Here is a 22275-nt window from a genome sequence, read left to right as displayed (position 1 = left end):
AAGCTGATTAAGTATGGATATTAAGAAGTCACCTTTGTAAGCTTACAGCTCTCCTATGATGAGAGAGTGGCTATTCGGTACCCCTAGTTGGCTATCCAGCACTCCAGAGACTGCATGAAGTTTGAGTTTTACAAGGGGAAAACCATTTATGTAATACTATAAGCACTTAGTTAGCTAATAAATACTTAGTTCTCTAAGCGTCTGCTACTGTAGCTGTGTGTTCTCTGGTGTTTTCTGCTATATCTACATTTGTCTAGTGGCTGCTACTATATTTATATATTTTTAGTATTTATTACTATATCTGCATTCACCTAGTACCTGACTGAGTAATACTCAGTATTATTCGCCACATGGGATGCTGAATAGCAGAATTGGGGTGCTGAATAAGGTTTCCCTATGAGAGACTGATGCCTTAAGTTAATTCAATCAGCAATATTAACGGGCGAGGGACTTTGTAGTTCATACAATAAGAAAGCAACACCAAATACTCATCACTACTCGCTCCTAGCCATATTCATTACTTCTGACACCGAGCTCCGTATTTCCTTTTTTTCTTTTTCCTTTCCTTTTATTTCGTCCTCCGCTAACCTTTCAAGTCATCTGATAGACCCAGTGAGACTCCCTTTGTTTGTTAAACTATGCTGACTCTGATATGCTTTTTCGTGTGAGTTTACTACGGCTTCGGAGTGCTTTTCTGTCTGGTTCGCAATTGTTTAGACGATAATTGCGACTCTTTTGCCACTGCTTTTTTTTCCTTGTTTATATTCCGGTGATGAAACCACATGATCTCCCGGCGATACAAATTGGGAAGAAACTTGGGAAAATCGAAACGAGGCTCAAAAATTGACAAAAAGGTCCATTCTGTAGAAGGCTATTGAGATATATAAATTTCATCAAAAATCTTGAAAAGAATGATGAATCATTTGCACTTGAACCCAATCCTCGGCTACTCGAGCTTGTATTATCCGTCTTTTTTGATGCTTACAAGAAGTACTAGGGAAATTACATACGCGGCAACTGATATCGACCAAACCTAATCACTCAAATCCAATTGTTGAGGCTAGTTCGGATCCTCATAGTCCTGAGATGGTGGGATCAAGCGCGGACTACATACAAGCTTTCTTGCAAGGTCTTGTGCATACGCACACATTGTCATTGTCGGATTCCAACTTCCTGACGTGGGGAAAACCGCTCCACCCGTAACAAACTAAATGTACATTGCTAGTTGAGGCCTGTAACAAGGACTAATGGGTGTACTCACTACATTAGCAATTCCATGTGGTCGGTAGAAGCTGTCCAGCGAACCACCTTGGTGCTTGCGTCCAACAAAAGCCGTGCTCGCCTCATGTACCACTCCGGGTGCACGAACCGATTCCGTGGAGGGTTTCTCTTCGACCCATTTATTAGCTCTGTCGTCCCAATACTCAATAGCTTTCGGTTGATTGCCAGAAAGGGCTTCAATTGTTTGGTAGATTGCCGTGTCCATAGTATCCCACATCTTTTTATCTTTTGGGCTCACTGTATATTGCACGGTGACATTGGATGCAGGATCATGTGTATTGTTTAATTTGGCCCAATTCTTCTTATTGCCTTCGTCCAGCTCACCCAATCCCGAGCAGACTGTCATTTCATATTAGTATAACCACTAAAGAGGTAAGTGCAAGCTTCCCTCCTACATCTACAGGTACCCTACCTTTTAGGTACCTAACTACCAAAAACTCCCACCTGTTTAACTAGCTATTAGATAAAACGACTACGATTTTTTCATTTACGGTCCCATCTGGGGACTCTGGAGAGATAGAAACATCTGCAAAACCTTCGGATAACTAAAATAGAACGAACCCCGTCGCCCCCAGACCTGCAACAGTCTTCCAACCCTAGAAGGAGGTAACCCCCTTAGGCCTAAGAATAGGAGAGGCTACGGTCCTCCCCTTTACCCCTAAGAAAAAGAGACGCTTTAGAGAAGCCCTTGGTATAAATAAAATACCCTTACCTAGCTTTAATAAGGTAAAACTAAGCGCAGCAGTAATAATAACTACGGCGTAAATAGTATTAAAAGGCCTTATTGCCTTTATTTTTAGTAGTATAAAGGAAGCTACTAACCTAAGTAAAAAGGGGAAATCCCTTATTAGAAATAAAATTATAAGCTAAATTAATAAAATTAATATATAATAATGGGCTAAATAAGACGTAGTATTAAGTATAGCTATAGCTATTAACTCCTGCCTAGTATAATACTTATCCTAACTTTCTTTAACGGTAGTAGAATAAGTTTAATTATACCTAAATACTATACTTAAAAACTTTATTACCTCCTATATTAACCCTAAGGGAAGGCCTAAAAACCCTAAGAAATTAGGTAGTAAGGAAAGAACTACCTAACTAACTAAAATAGCGTCAGCTAATATATATTACAGTAAGGGAGATAAATTAAACAGCTTTAAGCACCTTACTATAACAGAAGCTCCTGCGGCTACTGGAAAAGTAGGCTAAAAGGACCCTAAGGTTACGTAAGTATAGGTTGTATTATAGAATACTACTTATAATAAAAAGCTGCAAAAGGATAATAATATTTAAAAGAATCCTGCTTTTAATAGTAAAGGGCCAGCCCCCGCTAACGGAAAATAAAATAAAGATAAAGCTATATTAGGCAACTAGAAGCCTAATAACTATATCTTTATCTAGGTTCTACTAGACTATAACTAAAGAAAGATAATAGCCATCGGTGCTAAATAGGAACTAATTAGCCTTATAAAACTTAGCGTTAAAAATATTACCTACTTTTAAAAAGTCCGGTTAGGCTTTACCCTCTGGGCAAAAGACTAAAATACTAAAAATAAAATTATTACCCTTAAGCTAGCCGTAGAAAGTAATAACCTAAAAATTAAAGAAGTATATATATAGAAGGTCTTCCTTATACGTAGTATATTAAAAACCTATATAAATATAAGCAGAACCTATACTATAGACGCACTAATCCCCGAGGAGGCGTACGTTAGGGCTGGGGCTAAAAGCCTACCAGCGGCCTACTGTAAGGCCCCCTTTAAGGAATCCCTTAATATATACAGCTACTTTATCTCCTTTAAAGAAAACATTAAACCTAGCTTTAGACTTTTTAATATCTCCTACCTAGCTAAAGTCTAGGTCCAACTGCCTTAGGTTACCTAATGCTAGTAATACCTTAGTTTTTATAACCCCTGGAATTATACTAAGACTAAGAGGTACCTTAAATATAGTAAGCTATTATACAGATATAATAATACTATAGTAAACTACCTATCCCCCCCCTAGTACACTAACTATAACAGCCCTTATACAGCGGACTCCCTAAAGTACCCTACTAGACTAGTCGTTAAGAATAAAGAAAAAGTATAAATAACCAGAGCCTAACTCTAGGCTATTTAGAAGCTAGGCTAGTAGGAGTATAATAAGGCTAACCTACCTAAACCTAAACCTACCCCCGCCTTAACTTTTAATACTAAGAAAATAATTAACCTAGGAACCTAAACAGGCCTCCGCCTATATTTACTAATATCCAGCTTAGTACTACCCTTCCTCCCTTAGGCCTTAGCTAAGAAGGTTATAGTTAAAGTTAACTTAAATAAAGAGGATCTTTATAAAAGAGCCTCCTCCGCTAGGTCAGCAGTTTACATAGCTAGCCTAAATAGTAAGGAGAAGGATATAGGGGCTAAAGGGGATAAAAATATACTTAACGCTCCCCCTAGAACTAATAGACTTTTTAACGTAAGCTTATAAACGATAGGCCCTGTTGCAGCCGCTGAAGAAACACTAGCCTTAAAATCTTCTAAGCTAACGTTAGGAGGAGCAGTTTATATTAGGATATTACCCTATTACTAGCATAAGAAGGTAGCTATAATATTATACTAATCTAGGAACCCTATACCTAATAGAATAAAGTATTAAATAAAAGGTAAACTAAAAATTACCTTAGATATTAAATATATAACCCCCTAAATAGTTAAAGGGATACTAAACCCTTAGTTCTTATATTTATTAAAATCTCCCTAAACCTCCTTAGTAAATAACTCTCTCCCCTAGGCCTAAAGGATAAATACATATACTAAATAAAGGTATACAGTTATACTATTATTAACGTTTACTAAAGGGCTTTAGTAGACTTAGCTACAGAAACCCTTACTAAATAAGGCCCTCCCCCCCCCTGCTTAATTATTACAGGCAACTTTAACGCCTTATACTAACTTTAGGAACCAGGCAGGGGCGCAGATCCAGTAGGTAATAAAATCACAGAATAAACAGAAAAGCACAATCTCCTCCCAGCTCTAATAAACACACCTACCTAATACTTAGGAAAATACATTAACCTAGTCTTTATAAACTACCCTACGTTAACTAAGGTTAAATACTCCCTTAATATAGGGTTAGACTACTATATAGTAATTATAAACCTGCCTAAGCCCCTTAAGATAACCCCAGGGACAGGGAAAAAATACATTCCGTTAAAATACTAAGAAGACTTCGGCTAATTTATATACTCCTTTGCTTAAACCCTCCCTACGGTTAACCTAACTATACCATTAGAAACTAACCTTAACGAATACGCTAAGGCCCTACAGAACCTCTTTAAATAAGCTATAAAGGGGGCCGGCAAAACCAGACACTAAAACGGCCATAGTGTACTATAGTAGTTGGAAAAGTATAAAGTAGCCTATAAAGCTTATAAAGAAGCAGTAAATAGCTCCCCTACTTAAAAAGGAGTCTATAAAACCCTCAGAGACTTTATACACTGCAGTAAACAAGCCTACTAAGACGAGATTATAGTAAAAGCTAGTACTACTAGGAATATTTAATTAGTGGCTAAGTAGTATAAGGTAATAGACTGCTTTTAACCGCCCCCCTTAATAAATAGGGATAAAAGTATTTTAAACTTTATAAAGAAAGCGACTTTCCTTAGAGATAAGCTTCTTAAGTGTAAAATAACAGAGGAAAATATTTTAGACCTATAGGAAGAGGACTTTCCTATTAATAATAATATCTACTAAGATTAAATAGTATTAAAGTTAAAGGTTAAGAAAGCTATAATAAGGTTAGGAAATACTACGCCTAGCGTAGATAATATATTAGTCGCCCTTTTATAGCTTACCTAGCCTACTATTAGCGAGTATATAACTAACCTTTTCCGCAGATATTTAATAATAAAATACTACCTACTCCCCTTCTAGAGCGCGGAGATTACTATTATTCCTAAACCTAGGAAGCTGAAAAAGGCGTATACTACGTATAAAGGCTATAAACCTATCTCCCTGCTTTTCTATATAGGTAAAGGCCTTAAAAGACTCCTAGCTAAAAGAGTTTCCCTTTTAGTAATAAAATATAAAATATTACTAAAATAATATTTTAGAGCTCTCTTAAAAAGGTCTGTAATAGACTTAGTTGCTTGCTTACTATATAATACTAAAGTTACCTTAGCCCAAGGTCTTATTATCTCCTTCCTTATACTTAATATCTCCAGCGTATTTAATATTATTATATATAACCGCCTAGTTTATAAACTTAGGGAATAAAAATAGCCCCCCCTCTTTATAAAATAGGTCAACTTCTTTATAAGTAACTATAAGGCTTTTATTTAAAACGGCTATAGGACTACCTTCCTGGAGATAAAGCTGGAATATAAAGCCCTATAGGGGTCCCTTATTTCCCCTATTATCTTTATACTTTATTTCTTCTTTAGCCTAAGGTTTAATAACCCTAATACCTGCTTTAGGTATGTAGATGATATTAGTATTATAGCAGTAAGGGCTAATACTAAAGAAACTGCCTAAAAGCTCCAGTAGGAATTAAAAAATACCTTAAACTAGGGTAATAGAAATACAGTCTCCTTTAACCTAGATAAGGCCGAACTTATATACTTCTACAGGACCAGAACCTAAATATATAATAAAAAAGTAGACTTTAGAGAAAAGACTATAGCCCCCTAGGACTTAGTCTATTAGCTAGGGATATACCTAGACTTACGGCTTTCCTTTAAAAAATACCTTAGGATTATAAAGAGGAAAGCCCTTAAAGTAGCTAACTTCCTAAGATCCCTAAATAAAATATAAAAAGAATCCCCGCCAGATGCAGTAGCTATAGCAGCCAAGGCCTACGTCGCCCCTATAGCCCTATATAGGACAGAGGCGTTTTAGCCTGGCAAAAGCAGACAGAGCGTAATAAACCTAAATAAATAAGTAGGAATAGGCTTAGCGGGACTAACTGCAATCCTAGAACCCTTATTTAAAGCAGCAGCCAAAGCAGTCGTCCCTATATAAAAGACAACTAACCTCTCCGTTATATATAGAGAATTAGAAGTCCCCCTAGCGTTAGTATAGGTAGTATAGACTAAACTCCGCACAGCAGCTCGCTTTACAGGCCTAAATAAAAACCACCTAGTTAGTAAATATATTAATAAAAAACTCCCGCCTAGGGTTTCCCTTACTTAACTATAATATACTATAGCCCTAGTAGGGAAAACAGTTTAACCCTCCCTTTTCACTAAAAACAACGGAGCAGTCTAAGCAGGCCCGGACTTCAGAGGCCTACCGAAGTTAAAGGCAGTGGAAAAATACCTAAAACTACTTAACAGCCTCCTCAGGTCCACCCTCCTTACTTACTTAAATAGCTTATAGGATAAATAAGGCAACACAGGCTAAGGAGCCATTATATACTATAACTTTAAAAGAACTATAATATACAGTCCCTTCGCTAATATAAAGGTCTACGACGCCGAGGCAGTAGGCACCTTTAAAGCTATAAAGTTAACTAGGATATACGCCTTTATAAACCTAGATATCTAAGAGATTTTACTTTTCTTAAATAACTTAGTAGTAGTAAATAGAATACTAAGGCTAACTCCCGCCTTATCCTAAGGAGCCTACATAAGGCTATACTAAATCACTTAGAAACTACTCCCATAGGTAATTATAAGGGTAGCCTAGGTCCTAGGCTATAAAAATATACTAGGAAATAAAAAAGCTAACTAACTAGTAAAAAAAAGTTTAAAACTCCCTTACCTTTTAAAAAACTACTTTACTATTACCTTTATTAAAAGGTAGGTAAAAAAGAAATATAAGGAAATATAGGACGCTAACTAGGAAAGTAATTACCTAGAGTCCTATAAGGCCGGTAGATGGGGCCTTTATAAAGCCCTCTCTATACCCCTTAAATTATATCTCCTACGCCTGATCTTACATAGGCTATTAGCTAAAAGGTCTAAATATAAGGACTTTATAAAATATTATAAAAGATTTAGATATAACACCAGGCCTACCTATAAATGTAAAAAACTAAAAATATAAGAATACTTTATAAAGTACTATATAGTAGCCCCTTTCCTCCCTAATATACTAGAGAGGGAGGTACGCTTTAGAACTACCTATATCTAATACCTCCTTAGTAACGGAGGGTATAAGGACTTTCAGAAACTAGTGGAGGATATAAGCCTATACGGCCCCCCCCCTATAGAAACAGATACGTAAAATAGATTAATATATCCCCTTTTCCTTTATTACATTAAAACGTAGCAAACGCCTAATTTAAACTCGGCGGCTCCTACTGTCTTAGTACCTAGATAAGGACTTATGTAACTAGATTACTTAGTAGACGTTAATAATAAAATAAACAAACAAACAAACAAACAAGAGGTAAGTGTACGTGCTTACCAAACACAATATGCTTCTCAGACCCTTTGAGTTGCTCATCCGTGGCGGCTGCGGCATAGTCAGGACATTCTCGCCCTGCGTCCTCGGCGTCAGCCTCTGGATTGGGACTATGAATTGCAGAAATCCCAATATGGTACTCGCGATGTGTGGTCGGATCTTTTCTAGCAAGATATGTGCAAGCAAGCTGGAGTGAATTTTTCCCATCCCAATGGATAGCTTCACCTGGAATACGTGCTGTAATGTTTGACCGGACATGACCTGATAGGCGTTTGCCAACATTGCCATTTGAGGGGCGACACTCCTCGAATGAGTTGAGAAGTAATGTGGCATTAGGAACGGCCTGTGATGAATGTCAGTATCTTGATTTTTACGGCTATAATGGGGGCAGTGTTCAAGCAACTTACTCCAGCGCATAAAACTACTTTTGTATTGTCGTCAGTCCATGAGAGCAAACCCCGATTGGTTTCGATAGCTCGGACGACTCCTCCCTCATCAGCCTTCAGTCCGGTGACGGTACAATTGATCCTTAGCTCTAATGGCCGTCCTTCTCCCTTCTCGGCAAGTTTGCGCTGACTTTCGTGCAGCGCAACCAGTGGGCCAGGAACGGAAAACTTGTTGAAGCGCAGGGTAGATGTGCGCGACTTAGGACCAACAGCCAAGGGAGCTGGCTCGACAGAATCAGCAGTGGGGATTTGACCTAGTCTCTTCTTGAGAAGGCCATCAATGGCATTCTGCATTTCACAGTAAATGCCGTCTCTTATTTTGTCCGCTGGTATCACGTTAAGCAACTTCTCAGCAGCACTCCAGAAGCCATCCTTCTTGGTCGCATCAATCATGGACTTTGGGAAGTCCCTCATCAAGTCTTCAGTAGGTTGTGGGCTGTAGGAGGACCAAAAGGTGCTCCTCCCGCCGAAGAATGGGCATGATCCATGGAGAAAGCCAAGTTCCTTCGTCTTGAATGTCTCTGTAGAAAGTGTCCAAGGGTAGGTTTCCGACGGGCCTCCGAGCACTGTCTTAAATGGCAGAGGGAGGTTTTGAAAGTGGGTTGGAAGCCAAAAGTCTATTAGCAGTCAGTATCAGCAACGTTTCAAGACGCATTTAGTAATACATACCACTTCTTTCAATGCACAAAATTTGCTTCTTCTTATCATGCTTCAGGACTTCATCAATGAAGGCAAGTGCGGTGAAACCGGATCCAATCACAATGTAGTCAAACTTGCCATGGGAAAGTATATTTTCCCAGGTATTATCACTAGAGTTGCATTAGTATTGGTTAACCGAGCACACGGCTAAAGAGTGATAATAACCTGACAAAGTAGTCCTAAACCATGACAGATGTGGCAGATGGATTCTGCACACCAGGAACAGGGAATCCTCCCTGTGTTGACTTTTGAACAGGATGGGGAGATTCTTCGCCACTTCCATTGGGAGAGCTATCGTCTATACGTGATGGTGCCATGACTAACGAAATAATATTGTAATAGTACCAAGGTCAAGACTTTTCAAAGAGTACAATTGTTTTTCTGAATATAATTGTCTGTTAAATTATAGAATAGTATGGGTAACTGTGGGGGGAGAACTATGGACACTTTTATATCGCAGCTCCCAGCCATATTCTACTTCAATATAAGATTCTCCAATACTTTAGAATTCAATCTGTCTAGTTTTGGTAGTAAAAGTGACTTATGATGGGCTTTCTACACTATTGATTTGATCACAACCGTCTGGATCGTTCTGGAGTGCGACCCTGCCACGAATGGTTTGTAAAGCCATTGGCTGACTGCTTTTCGGAGGCGGAGCCTACAGACAGCTTGAAGAGGCGCTCGGAAAGCAGCTGGGTCTATTGTCATTCTGGCGGCAGATGTGCCCAGGGTGCACCTCTTCCCTTGCATTCCAATCCATAGCGCCAATTCAGCTGAGCTCTCTTCCAATCGCTTTATGTCAGACCCCAGTCTCAGCTTCCCGCCATAAGCCGCGCCACCACCTCTTCTGCCGCTCTTCTGCACCCGATCAATAGTTTTGCGGTTGCAGCCGCAGCAGCTGAAATTCCGCTAATATTACCTATTGATCTTTGAGCTCTCTTATTACATCTCCAAGAGGAAAGGATGGTGGTCAATGGCAGCAAAGGGAGGTCCGAGTTGTCAATCACCCTCCAAGTCACCAAGCTCAACATGAATGGGAAACCAATGTATGGGAAGTGCTGCCAGTCGCTTCTTATTGTTTTCCAAAGAATGACAGTTTAATGAACGCCTGGATTTAGATGTCCTGTTGAATAACATAACACAACAGTTTATAAACCATCATCACTACCAACACATCACCTTAAAGTCTATGAATCAGAGCCGTAATGCACATCACAACCAAGAGATATACTACTCCTAGTGGCATTGGGCGTCTCTGGTCGCTGGGGGCTGCTGCCAAATTCTTCGGACTGTCAGACAATTATCCCGCTAACCCAACCCCCCAGTTACGCTATAATCTTATCAACTATTACGCTACATTTAACCTTAAGCAACCATAAGATATATCATCCAACCTAAAGCAGATACTACTGCTGTTCTTTTTATACACGTCTAAGCATAAGTCCGTAGGGCTGCTGCCTATTAACAACAACTAACTAGTATTGCCGGAGAATAACTTAACTCTAGGCCCCCTAACGTTTAATACTAAAGAGTGTTTACGTATGCCGGAGTCGGAATCGTGGATAGGAAGCGCTGGTTCTCTTCTCGTTCTCTATAGCACAGCGCTCCAAAGACTAGACCGACATATTAGACCGCTCTTCCTTACGATGGAGTGATAAGAGACAACGCTCCTCTAGCCACATGATACCATTTTGGGTACATGTAGTTAACCAACCCCCCGCTAAGAAGCCCGCCATCAACACTGCCACCGTTATAGACGCGCTCACCTTTAAACCAGAGAAGAAGGTATTCCCTATTGCAATAGCAATAGCTCCCTTGTCTAGATTTAGAAATTACTTAGCGGAGTTGTTTAAAGAGATGCTATTCATAGATTTCTAGTGAAGGCTAGTCTGTCGGCCGAAAGTAAGTATCTGCTACGCAGATTATTGATCTTCATGATGCAAGAAGTATCAAGTACCCAAGTTTATACCCTAATTATCGTCTTCTTACACATATTTACCCTTGGAGTTTTGGGAGCGTATATATGTAATGGATTCCCAGAGCAGTTTAGGCACAGCGAATCGTTCAGCACTCTTTGCAAGGCAGAGCCATCCATCCCCTGAGGTCGGATCAGGGCTAAGGCTTTGTAAAATAAAACCACACATATAGCCAGGCATTTTCGGAAGTTTCTCAGGGACTATTCAGAGGCACAGGTGAAGAGCCAAAACACAATTGGCCAGGAGAAGAGGCTATTCTCGCTGTCCCGCGCTTATGATAGTGGACTATCGTATTTTATACTCGCATGCTAGAATGCCATATAGGAGGCAATTCGAGAACGGTTCTTAGTTTTCGCCATTCAGAAAAGCCCCCACCCCCTTGGTCAGCACACGTTTGGAAGCCATGTTGCCAAACTGCAATTAACCCAATATTAAACGGCACTCTTGACCAGAGAATCCGCTCTACATTTAAAACTTATCCTACAAGCAGTGCAAAAATTGACTACGAGGCTTCGACTATCAGATTACTATAGTATCCATCATTCTAGCCTAGTCTATTTACTAACATAAACATAGTATAACAGTTTATCTCTTAGGAATTCCTTCTATACTAACCTATAGGAGACTAGCTTGTCACGCCTGGGAAGCTCTTATCTCAAATTAGGTATGTTCCATTTTTTACATCCAAAGACTTTAAATTTGGAGTTATATAAGTCTCATTTTAGCAATTACCTAACTCATGTGCTAAATAATATTACTATGTATTCACCCTGCTTAATATTAAAAGAACAAAGCTTTTACCATTACTGTCGGAGTAATTACAGGCTGCTTGTCTCTAAGAATTGGATCATCTTCTGGAAACTCTCCGGCCCGCTCTTGTGGGCGGCAATAGCATGCCCAGCACCCGCCGCGATATACGTTTGACTCCCTTTCGACGCAGCTGGATAGAACGTTGACAAAGTCACGACGTTTTGATCCGTTGGGTAGAGACAGTTGCCGCCGCAGAAGACGAGATCATGTTGACCATTGACAATCTGGACTGGCCCAGTGAACTCTGTTGACGGCGCAACGATGCCACCCAGCGTGAGCAGGACTCCTAGTGTATTCGTCTGCTTGTTGGCAACTTGTTTTCTGAACACATCCTCGTCATAGTTTGGGTACCGGTAGAAGGCAAACTGGATTCCGGTAGCCGACTGCTGCGTCAAGAAGCCTGTGGGCAATTTTTTGAACTGCGGTGCCGGGTCTGTGTTTGCCTCAATGAAGTTGAAGGCTGCGACGGTTAGTGCGACTGAGGCAGCACTGGCGCTGGTGCCGGACAAAATTACGGCGTCGAAGTCCTGCGGATATTGCGTGGTGATGCCTTGTGTCAGCGTACTTCCCGCGCTGTGCCCAACACCTACGACGTTGTCGAAACTGTAACCGCCAAGTTTGGCCTGCCGGAGCAGACCAACCAGCTCATGCGTGACAGCGACCTGAGCAGTTGCCTGCACAACCTGGATGGGATCCGGGTGATCGGACTTCCCCACGCCCAACTGGTCGTAGGAGAGCGTAGCGTATCCTGCTGCAGAAGCCTCGTCGACGTAGCTGTAGCCTGGGGCAATGTCCCAGTAAGTGTGGTCGAGAGTGGCTCCGTGTGTCAACAGTTGGACTGTCTTGACCTGGGCCAACTTGTCAGGGTCTGTGGATAGGCAGAGCTTGACGAAAATATTGTAACGGCCGGATATAACACTGGGCCCACCAGCGATGACTTTGGAGATCCAGGCAGCGTCCGCCTGGAACAACTCGACAAATGACTCCGTTACAGCCCTTTGATCTTCAGGTGCCTCGTAAAGAAGTTTGGTGCCGGTTGTATTCACAGACACCGCGACATGGCCAGAAATGCAAGTCGAGCCACCGCCGGATGATGGGCCAATGACAGGATTGGAGAAGCCATCGGTGCTGTAGTTGGCTGATGTAAAGCCAAAGAATGGGTTGAATAGTAACGCCATTTTGAACAAGGCAGAGGCGTTCATCTTGATAGGAAGCAGATGGATATGGAATCAAGGTGAAACACACTTTTGGAACACAATGGCTGTTTTTATACTAAAATGTTTGTCTTGATGGCGGTGTTCTGACGGCCTTCATATTGAACGGTTGCCTTGGGTCGCAGGTGCAACTCCGCTCTGCCTTGTCCGAAAGCGTAATGTGATTCAACCAACAGCTTGCCAATTCTGTCCTTAACACACTGAAATATGTTGTTAGGTCTGGGGGTCTGTCACTCCGTAAGCAAGGAAGGATCCTTCGCGTTAAATTTATTAATAATTTACATAGAAAAAGGACCTGAAAATGCCTCAAAGTTATTTTTGACTTGTGGCAAAATCTTTGTCAAATCGAAGCTACATATTCACAATGCGAACTTGCACACTAACGCCGGCGGCAATGGAGTAATTACTACTTCGTATTCAGCCTTGAATTCAAGGCCGTTAAAAAGGCCCCGGCCGCTTTTGACGCTATAGGTAAGACCATTAGCTACTGTATAGCTTTGTCGTTTAAGAACAAGGGAACTGATCTAATAATAAGGAATGCCTTTTTGCAGCGGCACAATCTGATCGGAGAGGCCAAATCCCACTCTTCGCATTAGTTCCTCCCTTTCAGCTCCTTCATCAGCATTCCGCAGGAAGCCAAATTGAAGTTTTGTTGACCGAATAGAATCCCTTAGCGGCATGGCACCCATAGAGCTTCCCGCCGTTAACTCATCTAACTGATAGTTTCTCGTTGTTGACATGAATGTTGAAAAGGACAGTTGGTGGCTAACGCCGTTTTTGAAATACGCAACGCTCCCGATGAGCAACGCAATCAATGTGCCCAGAAAGACGACGGCATATGTGATGATGAGAACTCTTCGGTTATATGAGTAGACATTCACATCGGAGGAAATTCTGACCATTGTGTCGTTCTGGATTCTGCGGCGGTACAATGCCTTGTTAGATGCCCATTGTGTCATAACTTCTACAGGGTTGCCTCTTTACTTACAGCATCTGATCGAGACTGAACACACTCAACGTGATGTTTCGCGAAAGTTCCTCTATGAGCTCGCCCACAGAGGGCGAGAGGTCAGGACTATGATACTTCGTTGACTCAACATTGAGAGCGCCAAAGATGGCTGTGTCTGTAACGCGTGTTTTGAATGCCATGATGCCTTTTCCAAAGACGCGGACAGCTCCTCCAAGCAGAGTTGCAAGTGCATCGGCAAGGTAGAAATAACTGTCATATACATCTTCTTCAGTCCACTTGAAGCTGTATTCGGGGTCAATACGCTGAGCCTGCTCGGATGTAGAGTAGAAGAAGCGCGTGCTGTATTCGGTGTCGGTTAAAACACAATCATACATTACGTTTTGAGCCGAAACCCAGAGCCTACCGTGGTTGAATCCAACTTTCACGGATGACAAATCTTGTAGAGAAACCCTATATGTACTACCATTATATGAACCCACTATACCCTCGCAGAGAGGCAGAGAACCGAACTGTGGAAAGACTACGGCCGACTTAGCAGGCTGTGTAATACATGAAGACACGAAAGCTAGAAAAGTCTCCCAATGTTCTCGGAGTGGTGTCTCTTTCTTTTTTGAATAGGCTATTGTCGACAGTATTTGGCCAGGCGGCGCAAATGCTAGCCAGGCCATGGAACCCATGTTCCCCTCACACATAAACCGGGTCGCATTGAGAGTCATAGCAATAGCTTGTCCTACCATTTCAGACGGCTTTCTGCAGCGGAAAGATGGACCGTGGAAGGTCAAATTATATGTTGAGTTAGCAAGGCCAATATTCATAGGCAAGATTTGTGATGAGGTGGCTGTTGACGAAACAAGACGTGATAAGTATGGAGTGATTCCATTACTAGTTGATTAACCAACATATCCAATGACACTGGAATTAAAGTCGTAAAGAGGCAGAACCTGAGAGAAGTTGATGACAGGAACGGGGAAAGATTTGGAAGTTGATAGAGTTGTAGGTACCACCACGAGCGTGCCAGGAGTGATGACGGCTGCAAGTGGAATGCACCTGTGTTATGTATCAGCCGTCTTCATCTATTTATAACACGAGAGATGGAAAGAACATAGAGATGGAAATAAACTTACCATACAAGGAGGGCCATGATAGCTCCAGCTTTAGCTTTACGCAAAAAGTCCGGGCTAAAGAAACTCAGCGGGCTCTGAGCTGCTGAAAACATTGCATCTAGGCCAGCAACCGCAGCCTTGGTTCTAGCCGTGAGCCAAGCCTGCTGTTCATAAGCAACAATAGCAGAGGCAGCGAACATGGCCTTGGCCAGGAATGCGAGTCCCGCCCCGAATCGCAGTTTCCATTCTTGGCTATTGCGCACAGCTTCTAGAGTCCATTCGTCTTGTACAATGACAACTTCTGACCCGTCTATATTATCATAGTACAAGTGGTGAGCAACAGCGGCGCCAGTAGCCCCTATGAACAAGCCGATCATCGATGTCGGAGACCGCCAATGAATGCGCCATACGCCGCTCGCTTTTTGAGCTTCAGGCTCGTCCGATTGCTGCTGGTGGTTGTTGATGGCTCCTTGAAAACCAATAGCTTCTCCATCTTGGGGCAAAATGTCGTAACTAGACGCCATGGTGCAAGAAATAAAACAAGTGGGACCCTTCCAAATGCTTTAAAGTGATTTGGTTGACAAAGGACATTCATAAATCAGCGCCATACTCTTCAGACCGCCATGATTTAAACCTCAGTTTCGACTACCTCGCTGCATTTTATATTATGTCATTCAGCCTAGTCTGCCATGACAAAGAGTGGCTGATGCTTTGTTGGCAGCCGCCTGCGGTAGGACAGCAGAAATTATTACTGCTATAATTGGGTTTCTGAATTGCCACTTTTCTCTAAACTTTCAGCTTGTGCAAGGCTTTGCACCTCATAGGTTGATAGAAGATCCTTATGATGCTGTGGAACATAGACTAGACAAAAATAGACTATATTTTCTCTTGGCTACGGAATACTGCAGCGGCACAAGAGGGGTTTAATTCATGGATCGGCCTAGGTTGCACGAGTCCCCTCACTTGATGTGTCATGTGTCACAAGACGGCTGGGTCTTTGTATTTTCTCTGGTGCAAATTACTCCCGAGACCTTATGCCGTGGTAGCTGGCTAGTAAAGTATAGCCTTATCCTGTTATAGCGGTTAATATGTCCTCTCTATGGGAGTGTCTTTTCCTTCTTGAATGAGGAGGACTAGTCTCGATGGGTTAGCCATGAGTGCCTCAAGGGTCTTTCTTCCGCGTATACCTGTATATATCCCTCTGGTTTAGTCTCTTATTCTATACATGTACTCACTCTCTCAGCATGATCAAGGCCGCCCCTAATCACCGCCAGGTCGCCACTCCGTGTTAACATAATATGTCCCTTTGTCAAAGCACAAACAATGTCCCTCTTCCCGGCGAGCCAGTGGTATGGGACGAAAAAGTGCTCAAAGACCTCGATCGTTGGGGAATCTTTGCGTTGCGCGATCTCTAACCCGCTCTCGCCGAGATCAACAGAGCACACCCAAAAAGACCGGTTCAAGAATACTAGTTTCCTCGATTCGTCAATTCCGATGATATGGATAGCGTCTAGTTCGAATGTTGTCATCCGTGAACGAAGCGGAGCGGCTGGACTCGTTGTCATGACCATATCCTGCCTGTTTTCATCCGTGGCAAGTTGATCTAACGCCGCCACAACATCCAATTCCTTCCCTAGCGAGCTTCTATCGTTGTTTCCGACGGCGAGGCAGTCTGCGTCAATTATTTCAATCCTGTTGGTCTTGATGGAGCTGTTTGGATGTAACAAGTTAAGCATGATTCTTTGTTTTTGGCCGAGCGAATAGAGGATCGCGCTTTTGAGCTCTGCCGTATCGTTGTCAAATGGCAATGCAATAGACAAAACTTTAGACCAGTCACTCCAGCAGTAGGCGCAGACTTCGACGTTGTCGACACAAACCAAATGTAGAGAGGATTCTGGATGAGGGAGCCATTTGCGGATTCCTGGTGTTTGTGGATATGTCCGCTCTCTCTCATAGTTACCACTGTCCAAGTTGAACAGATAATCAGACTCGCGAGTCGATACCAGAAACTTCGCTGCCATTTCTCCTACTAGCACATCTATGATTGCCTTCTCGGAGTCGAGGCGGGACTTGAAGAGCACCATCAGATCGCTGAGCCAACCTTTGTCTGCTGACTTCTTGATTCTGTGTAGGAAGATCCTGTTGGAGGCATCGACACTAAGCAGGGCATCTCTCCGTTCAATCCAGACCAACAGGCGGACTGGTGACTTGTGGCTGTAGAGAGTCCCCAAGCTCGCTGCTATTTTTCGCTCGTACAGTACCACTGATCCATCATCCTTTCCGCAAAAGACAACTTCGGACGTGTGATGGACCACCATGGCGGTAATCTTCGTTTTAGCTTCCACGGAAACCGTCTCGACCACTGTGGTGGAATTAGATCCGCTGCTGTCATCGCTCAGGGACTCCCGCAACAGAGCTTCAGGTTCCCAAACAGTGCACTGGGCGCCTCGTATGTCGGCAAGAAGCATACTGTCTCTGGTAAAGGCAAGCTGCTTGATATACGAGTTGGATGACTTGACCCGATAGAGGAGCTTGAACGTATCAAATTCGTAAACGTGGATAATCCCATTTGCACCACCCGCTGCGAGGAGACGCCCATTGGGGCTTGGGGCGAGGGTTTGGCAGTTGGCACGAAAACACTCCAGCTGCTGGTTGGTAAAGGGGTTAAGGAGGGCAAGATCACCATCGAGGTATGCAACTGCGAGAAGGCTAACGTCAGGGTTGGGGTTGAAAGCAAGCGCGACGACGACATGCGTGCTGGTCTCTCCACTAGAGAGTTTCTTGCCACAGCTACCAGCGTAGGCGTCCTCTTCCATGTCCCATAACGTAATGGGTTGGCCATTGTAGGCGACAGCAAGCATTCCGTGGCTGGTAGAGAGAGTCAGTGCGCATGGTGTCCCACACGGAGGCGTTCGGTTCGTCTCTAGTATATCGGTATCGCTCCATGGCTTCCGCGCCAACTCCGGCTGGGTGTCGTGTCTCAAATTCCAAGTCGCGACGTAGTTGTTGCGGCTCGCAATTAAAAGCGTCTCTCCATCGAATTCCATCCCCAGCGGACGCGTAGGGCTCGCAAGGCTGTGCACTACTTGCCCACTGCTGATGTCCCAGACCTTGGTCATCCTCATACCACAAGTCGCTACGAGGTCGCTTTTGGCCTTGAAAGAAATGAAGTTGACAGCTTCACCGTGCTCAAAGACTTTGTACTCCTGGTAGGATGTGGCGTAGTACAATACGACGGTTCCTGAACTGAGACCGACGGCCAGGAATTCGTCTCCAGAACTCAACGCCCTTGGTTGACCCTGACGGAAATCGATGCACAGCAGCCTATCATCCCATTGCTTGTTAGGCGCGCCAAGCACTGCGAACCTCCGGCCTGAGCCCCCGGTGTTGTATACCATAGACTCGGTGGGACAGAAAGGGGGTATCGACGCGTATATTGCTGACGGTGATACCATGAGGGCGTTAGCGAACATGGCAGGTATCCGGGCAAGGTCTGTGGTCCACTGTCGGAGCGCTCGTATCCGAGGGTCTAGTGGTGAACGCTCAACGGCACACGCATTAACGTAGGTTTTGAGATGTTTTGAGGCGCGGATCAGGTCATTGAGATTCTGAGTGTCGGCAATCGTTTCGATCCAAGTGAGGACGTTGGATCTCAGGAACTGCACGACAAGCTGGAACGTCCCTGCCTCTAATGGATCAGCCTTCGAGAGATGATATGAGTACGCTGTGTATGCATAGGCGGCGAAATCTAGTCTTGTTGCTAGTACATTTGCCGAAGAACGGCGTCGACTGTTCCTCGGAGGCTTCATTTCCTCCCCGACAAGGTAATTGAGACACACCTGAGCCATCCGTGTGTGCGCCTTAGTTTTCTCGATGGAGAACTCGGACTCAAGTCCGCCGGCTATAAGGAATTCTCTGGCAGTTTCATGCACCATATTAACTCTCCCATGTTTATCCACGACCACTAGTTGACCACAGAGTGCGGCGATGCTTTCTGCTAATCTTGGGAATGAGTCGTGGAAGTCTAAAGTCAGAGCACCGTCTAACTCGCTGATTGTCATAGGTCGAACCGCGCATGCTGCCCACATGAGAATGGTTTTGGCCAGCTCCTTTCCACGAGCGGCCTGCGACATGTAGTCTAAAATCCGCTTGTATAGTGACTCCATGCCTCTCGGCACATCTTCAAGAACCTGGTGAATTTCCTTTCTGCTGTGGCAGCGTAGGAGTTCCTCAAGCACCAAGATTGTCCACAAGAAGGAGCCTTTAGATTTGTCTAGAATCTTCTCGACTAATGTACCTCGATCGTCAGGTCCCACGACCTCTAAGGCCTGGGTCCTCCCCTCCACCAAAAGCCTGAGATCTGATTTTGTGTCCGTTGTCGAGATTGGCAAAGACTGGACTAGATTGGGTGGAATGACCGAGAAACCTTGGTCCAGATCGACCGTATCCCGACTTGTGACGAGAATTCTCAGGGGTATAGATTCGTCCATGTTGGAAACAATGGCATGAATAAGGACTGAAGAATTGGAACACTCGTCCAGGGCATCGATGACCCAGTAATGCCGAGTCATTGTGGCCCGGAAAATGCCAGAAAGGAAGAGGATTCTCCAGAGGGTACGTTCGTCGACGCGATCTAAGCGAACACCATCCGCCTGCATCTCTAGGATGACCTCAGTAGCTTCGGCATTGGAGCTAGCCATCTGAAAAGCTAGAGATCGTAGACAACGACCTAGGTTGGACTTCGACTTGTCTCCATGTTTGAAGAAAAAGTAGCTGCATGCCTGGCCGGACTCCTTGAGCTGTTCGATGACATAGCCAGCGAGTACAGACTTTCCAGTTGCTGGCTTGCCCTTGGCCCATAGCGTCCTGCCATTTCCGGATTCCCCATCTCTCCATTTGACGTAACTGGCCTTGGCTGAGATCCATTCACACGACCCGTGCATCCGAGCTTCGCAGACGTTTGCAAGGTCATCGTCCAAGACGTCGGCAACTCCCAGGTACTTCTTGAGGGTTTTGATCTTTTCACGCCTTTGCTTCAGCTTCAGCTCCGGAATTGCCGTGGAAATTTTGCTGACAGTAGAGGCGAGCGCGTTTCGTAGGAGGGCGTAGTTGGAGTCTTCGGGTGTATCAAACTTGCATATCGAGCGGTGGTCAGCAGTCATGGGTATCTGCTTCTCTTCACGGTACCCGAGGACGGCCGACTCAGGATTGACGATGAGTGAGCTAAACCGTTTCATATTCTGCGTTTCGTAGAACGACCAAAGCTCAAGGCCGGCCGAAAAATGCCGGAATTCGTCGTTGATGACTTGAACGGCCCCAGAGTTCGGTTCTAGATCGCCAATATAAGCGCGGTCGTACGCAACCCTGAGGAGGTTCTTCAGCATCTTTGCCGAGTCGGCACCTCGATGCGGCGTGGCCAGGAAATAGAGTGCGGCGAATCGCCCAGCCAGCGCCTTGTGCACTGCGTCTTGTTTCGCAAGGATATATGCTTTCTTCATCACTAAGCCACCCATGCTGTGGCCAATAACAACGATATGTGTCCCGGAATTGGCGATGCATGGCGAATTGCTGATCGCGCCTAGGAATGACTTGCCGATGTGGTGTACGTTCAAACAGTCCTCCTTGCCCTTCAAGTAATACGAATCGTACCCATAGCTATGGATGCGGACATTCTTGAATGCAGGGTCTTTGGAGAGCCACTCCTTTGGCCAAAAATGAGACTGCAGGGACGACTTGCTCCATGTTTTCCCAGAATTGCCGCCTAGGCCATGGACGAAGATGAAGTCGATCTCCGGCGCCGTCGGGGAATAGAGGAGGCTCAGTCCAAGCGGGCCCTTTACGCCCTCCGCTTGGTCGCTCGAGGTGGTTGACGTCCTGGGCAGGATTTCTGACAGAGGAAGCAGACTCTTCGAGCTCTTGCGCGAGTCGCGACTACTTGAGGGACTGTCGGGATGCAGGTCGGGCTTTGTGCGCCGCTCCTTTCGAAAGAACTAGTACAGTCAGCGATCTGGTAGGATTCAAGTCATGTTCCCAGGAGGCTAAGGAGGTGAAAGTTAACCATTGTAGTCCGCAGAACTCAGTGCCTGGGGCGCTAATCTCGGTTGCCCAGACTCATTCAAGGTGACGTCGGCACGATGGTCTGTCCCTTCAAAGTGCATATAATGGAGTTGTTTCAGGAGAGACTCTTGGTGGTGCTCAACCACCTCGCGACCGAAGCACCTAGCAGGTGATGAGTGTCAGCCCTCCCTCCCGCTTCGAACCACCAATTAGCAGTGTGATTGCTTCAACCCTGTCGCACAGGCTCGGGAAAAACAACGGCATGTGTTACCCTAAAAAATCGCGCACCCAATGCTTCAAAAACACCCCCATTGACCTGTACCTTCTTTGCCCTTTCTTGACGATGCTGTGTTGATTTGGTTTATAAGAGAGATTGCCCAAGCATTGTGCATGATTTCAGAGAGCCATTTACGATGGATACACAGACGAATCCAACCTTTGCGGTTGGGGACCACGAGGCTTTCATGGAGTTAGCTCTCATTCAGGCACAAAAATCACCGCCAGCTGCCAACAAATTCTGCGTTGGAGCCGTACTTGTCGACGCCGCCAAGGGAAAGGTCCTATCGACAGGATACTCGCTTGAATATCCGCGAGATTACAAGGGAGATCCAGGCACCACACACGCAGAGCAGTGTTGTTTTATCAAGATCGCCGACGAACACAACCTCTCTGAGGAACGCATTCATGAGGTCCTTCCGGCCAACACGGCGCTGTACACGACCATGGAGCCATGCAACGAGAGGCTTAGCGGCAACATGACCTGCGTGACTAGAATCTTGAGACTTAAGAGCGCCATCAAGACTGTCTACGTGGGAATCAAGGAGCCAGGGACGTTTATCGCGCACAATGACGGGCAGGAAAGGCTGGAGGCAAACGGTGTCAAGGTTGTGTTCCCCGTTGAACACTGGCGTGACAGAATCACCAAGGTCTCAATGACTGGGCACTGAAGACGAAGAAGAAAAAGATCAAGGTTGCGGGAACGCCCAGACGGCCCGGATGGTCACTCAGCTCGAGTTTATTTTGACCCTCTTATTGTTATCTAGAGATGAAATTGGCATAGATATATAAAGATGTCGCAGAACGAGCTGCAGCCCCGGTGCATCTCTCAATAAGCTCTTTCTCCTTAGATAGCTCTCATCAATTGGTTAAAACCGCCTAGTGTGCTTCTCACCACCGTTTGATAAAATAAAATAGCAACTTAGAATTGATAAAGATTCGCGGCAGTGGGTATTGTGTACCGTTAGCTGCGAGAATCGGCGTCTATACGTCGTTCCGTGGCGTTCTCCTTTGAGGTCGTGTCTTGTGGTCTGTTGGGTGGTTTCGGTAA

The 22275-nt window shown here is 44.4% G+C and overlaps 5 protein-coding genes across 5 annotated transcripts; 1 reads left to right on the top strand and 4 right to left on the bottom strand.

Moving 5' to 3' along the window:
* Positions 1-1060: 1060 nt before the first annotated feature.
* On the bottom strand, positions 1061-9135 carry M431DRAFT_496318 (hypothetical protein; the record flags this gene model as incomplete). The annotated part of the gene is made up of 7 exons (XM_024917480.1): positions 1061-1207; positions 1262-1620; positions 7677-8016; positions 8081-8736; positions 8789-8928; positions 8964-8965; positions 9004-9135. The coding sequence occupies 7 exons, from the start codon at positions 9133-9135 to the stop codon at positions 1061-1063; spliced, it is 1776 nt and encodes a 591-aa protein (XP_024774064.1).
* A 2477-nt stretch (positions 9136-11612) lies between these two features.
* Positions 11613-12782, bottom strand: M431DRAFT_496317 (hypothetical protein; the record flags this gene model as incomplete). Its single annotated transcript, XM_024917479.1, has 1 exon — positions 11613-12782. One exon carries the CDS (start codon positions 12780-12782, stop codon positions 11613-11615), a length of 1170 nt encoding a protein of 389 aa, XP_024774063.1.
* A 560-nt stretch (positions 12783-13342) lies between these two features.
* M431DRAFT_483168 (hypothetical protein) lies at positions 13343-15415 on the bottom strand (the record flags this gene model as incomplete). The annotated part of the gene is made up of 4 exons (XM_024916100.1): positions 13343-13736; positions 13807-14626; positions 14684-14835; positions 14913-15415. 4 exons carry the CDS (start codon positions 15413-15415, stop codon positions 13343-13345), a joined length of 1869 nt encoding a protein of 622 aa, XP_024774062.1.
* Positions 15416-15988: 573 nt separating this feature from the next.
* On the bottom strand, positions 15989-21260 carry M431DRAFT_6584 (hypothetical protein; the record flags this gene model as incomplete). Its single annotated transcript, XM_024921697.1, has 3 exons — positions 15989-16024; positions 16127-20881; positions 21237-21260. The coding sequence occupies 3 exons, from the start codon at positions 21258-21260 to the stop codon at positions 15989-15991; spliced, it is 4815 nt and encodes a 1604-aa protein (XP_024774061.1).
* Positions 21208-22207, top strand: M431DRAFT_509371 (hypothetical protein). Its single transcript, XM_024919280.1, has one exon. The coding sequence runs from the start codon at positions 21362-21364 to the stop codon at positions 21893-21895; it is 534 nt and encodes a 177-aa protein (XP_024774060.1). The 5' UTR covers positions 21208-21361; the 3' UTR covers positions 21896-22207.
* Positions 22208-22275: the final 68 nt, after the last annotated feature.

Source organism: Trichoderma harzianum (genome assembly GCF_003025095.1).
Source record: "Trichoderma harzianum CBS 226.95 unplaced genomic scaffold M431scaffold_7, whole genome shotgun sequence".
Lineage (NCBI taxonomy): Eukaryota > Fungi > Ascomycota > Sordariomycetes > Hypocreales > Hypocreaceae > Trichoderma > Trichoderma harzianum.
Note: the sequence above shows the minus strand (reverse complement) of the source record. Positions and strands in the feature narration are given on the sequence as shown.

Coding starts and splice junctions, on each gene's coding strand:
- M431DRAFT_509371 (XM_024919280.1), top strand. CDS start 21,362: ATGGATACACAGACGAATCCAACCTTTGCGGTTGGGGACCACGAGGCT.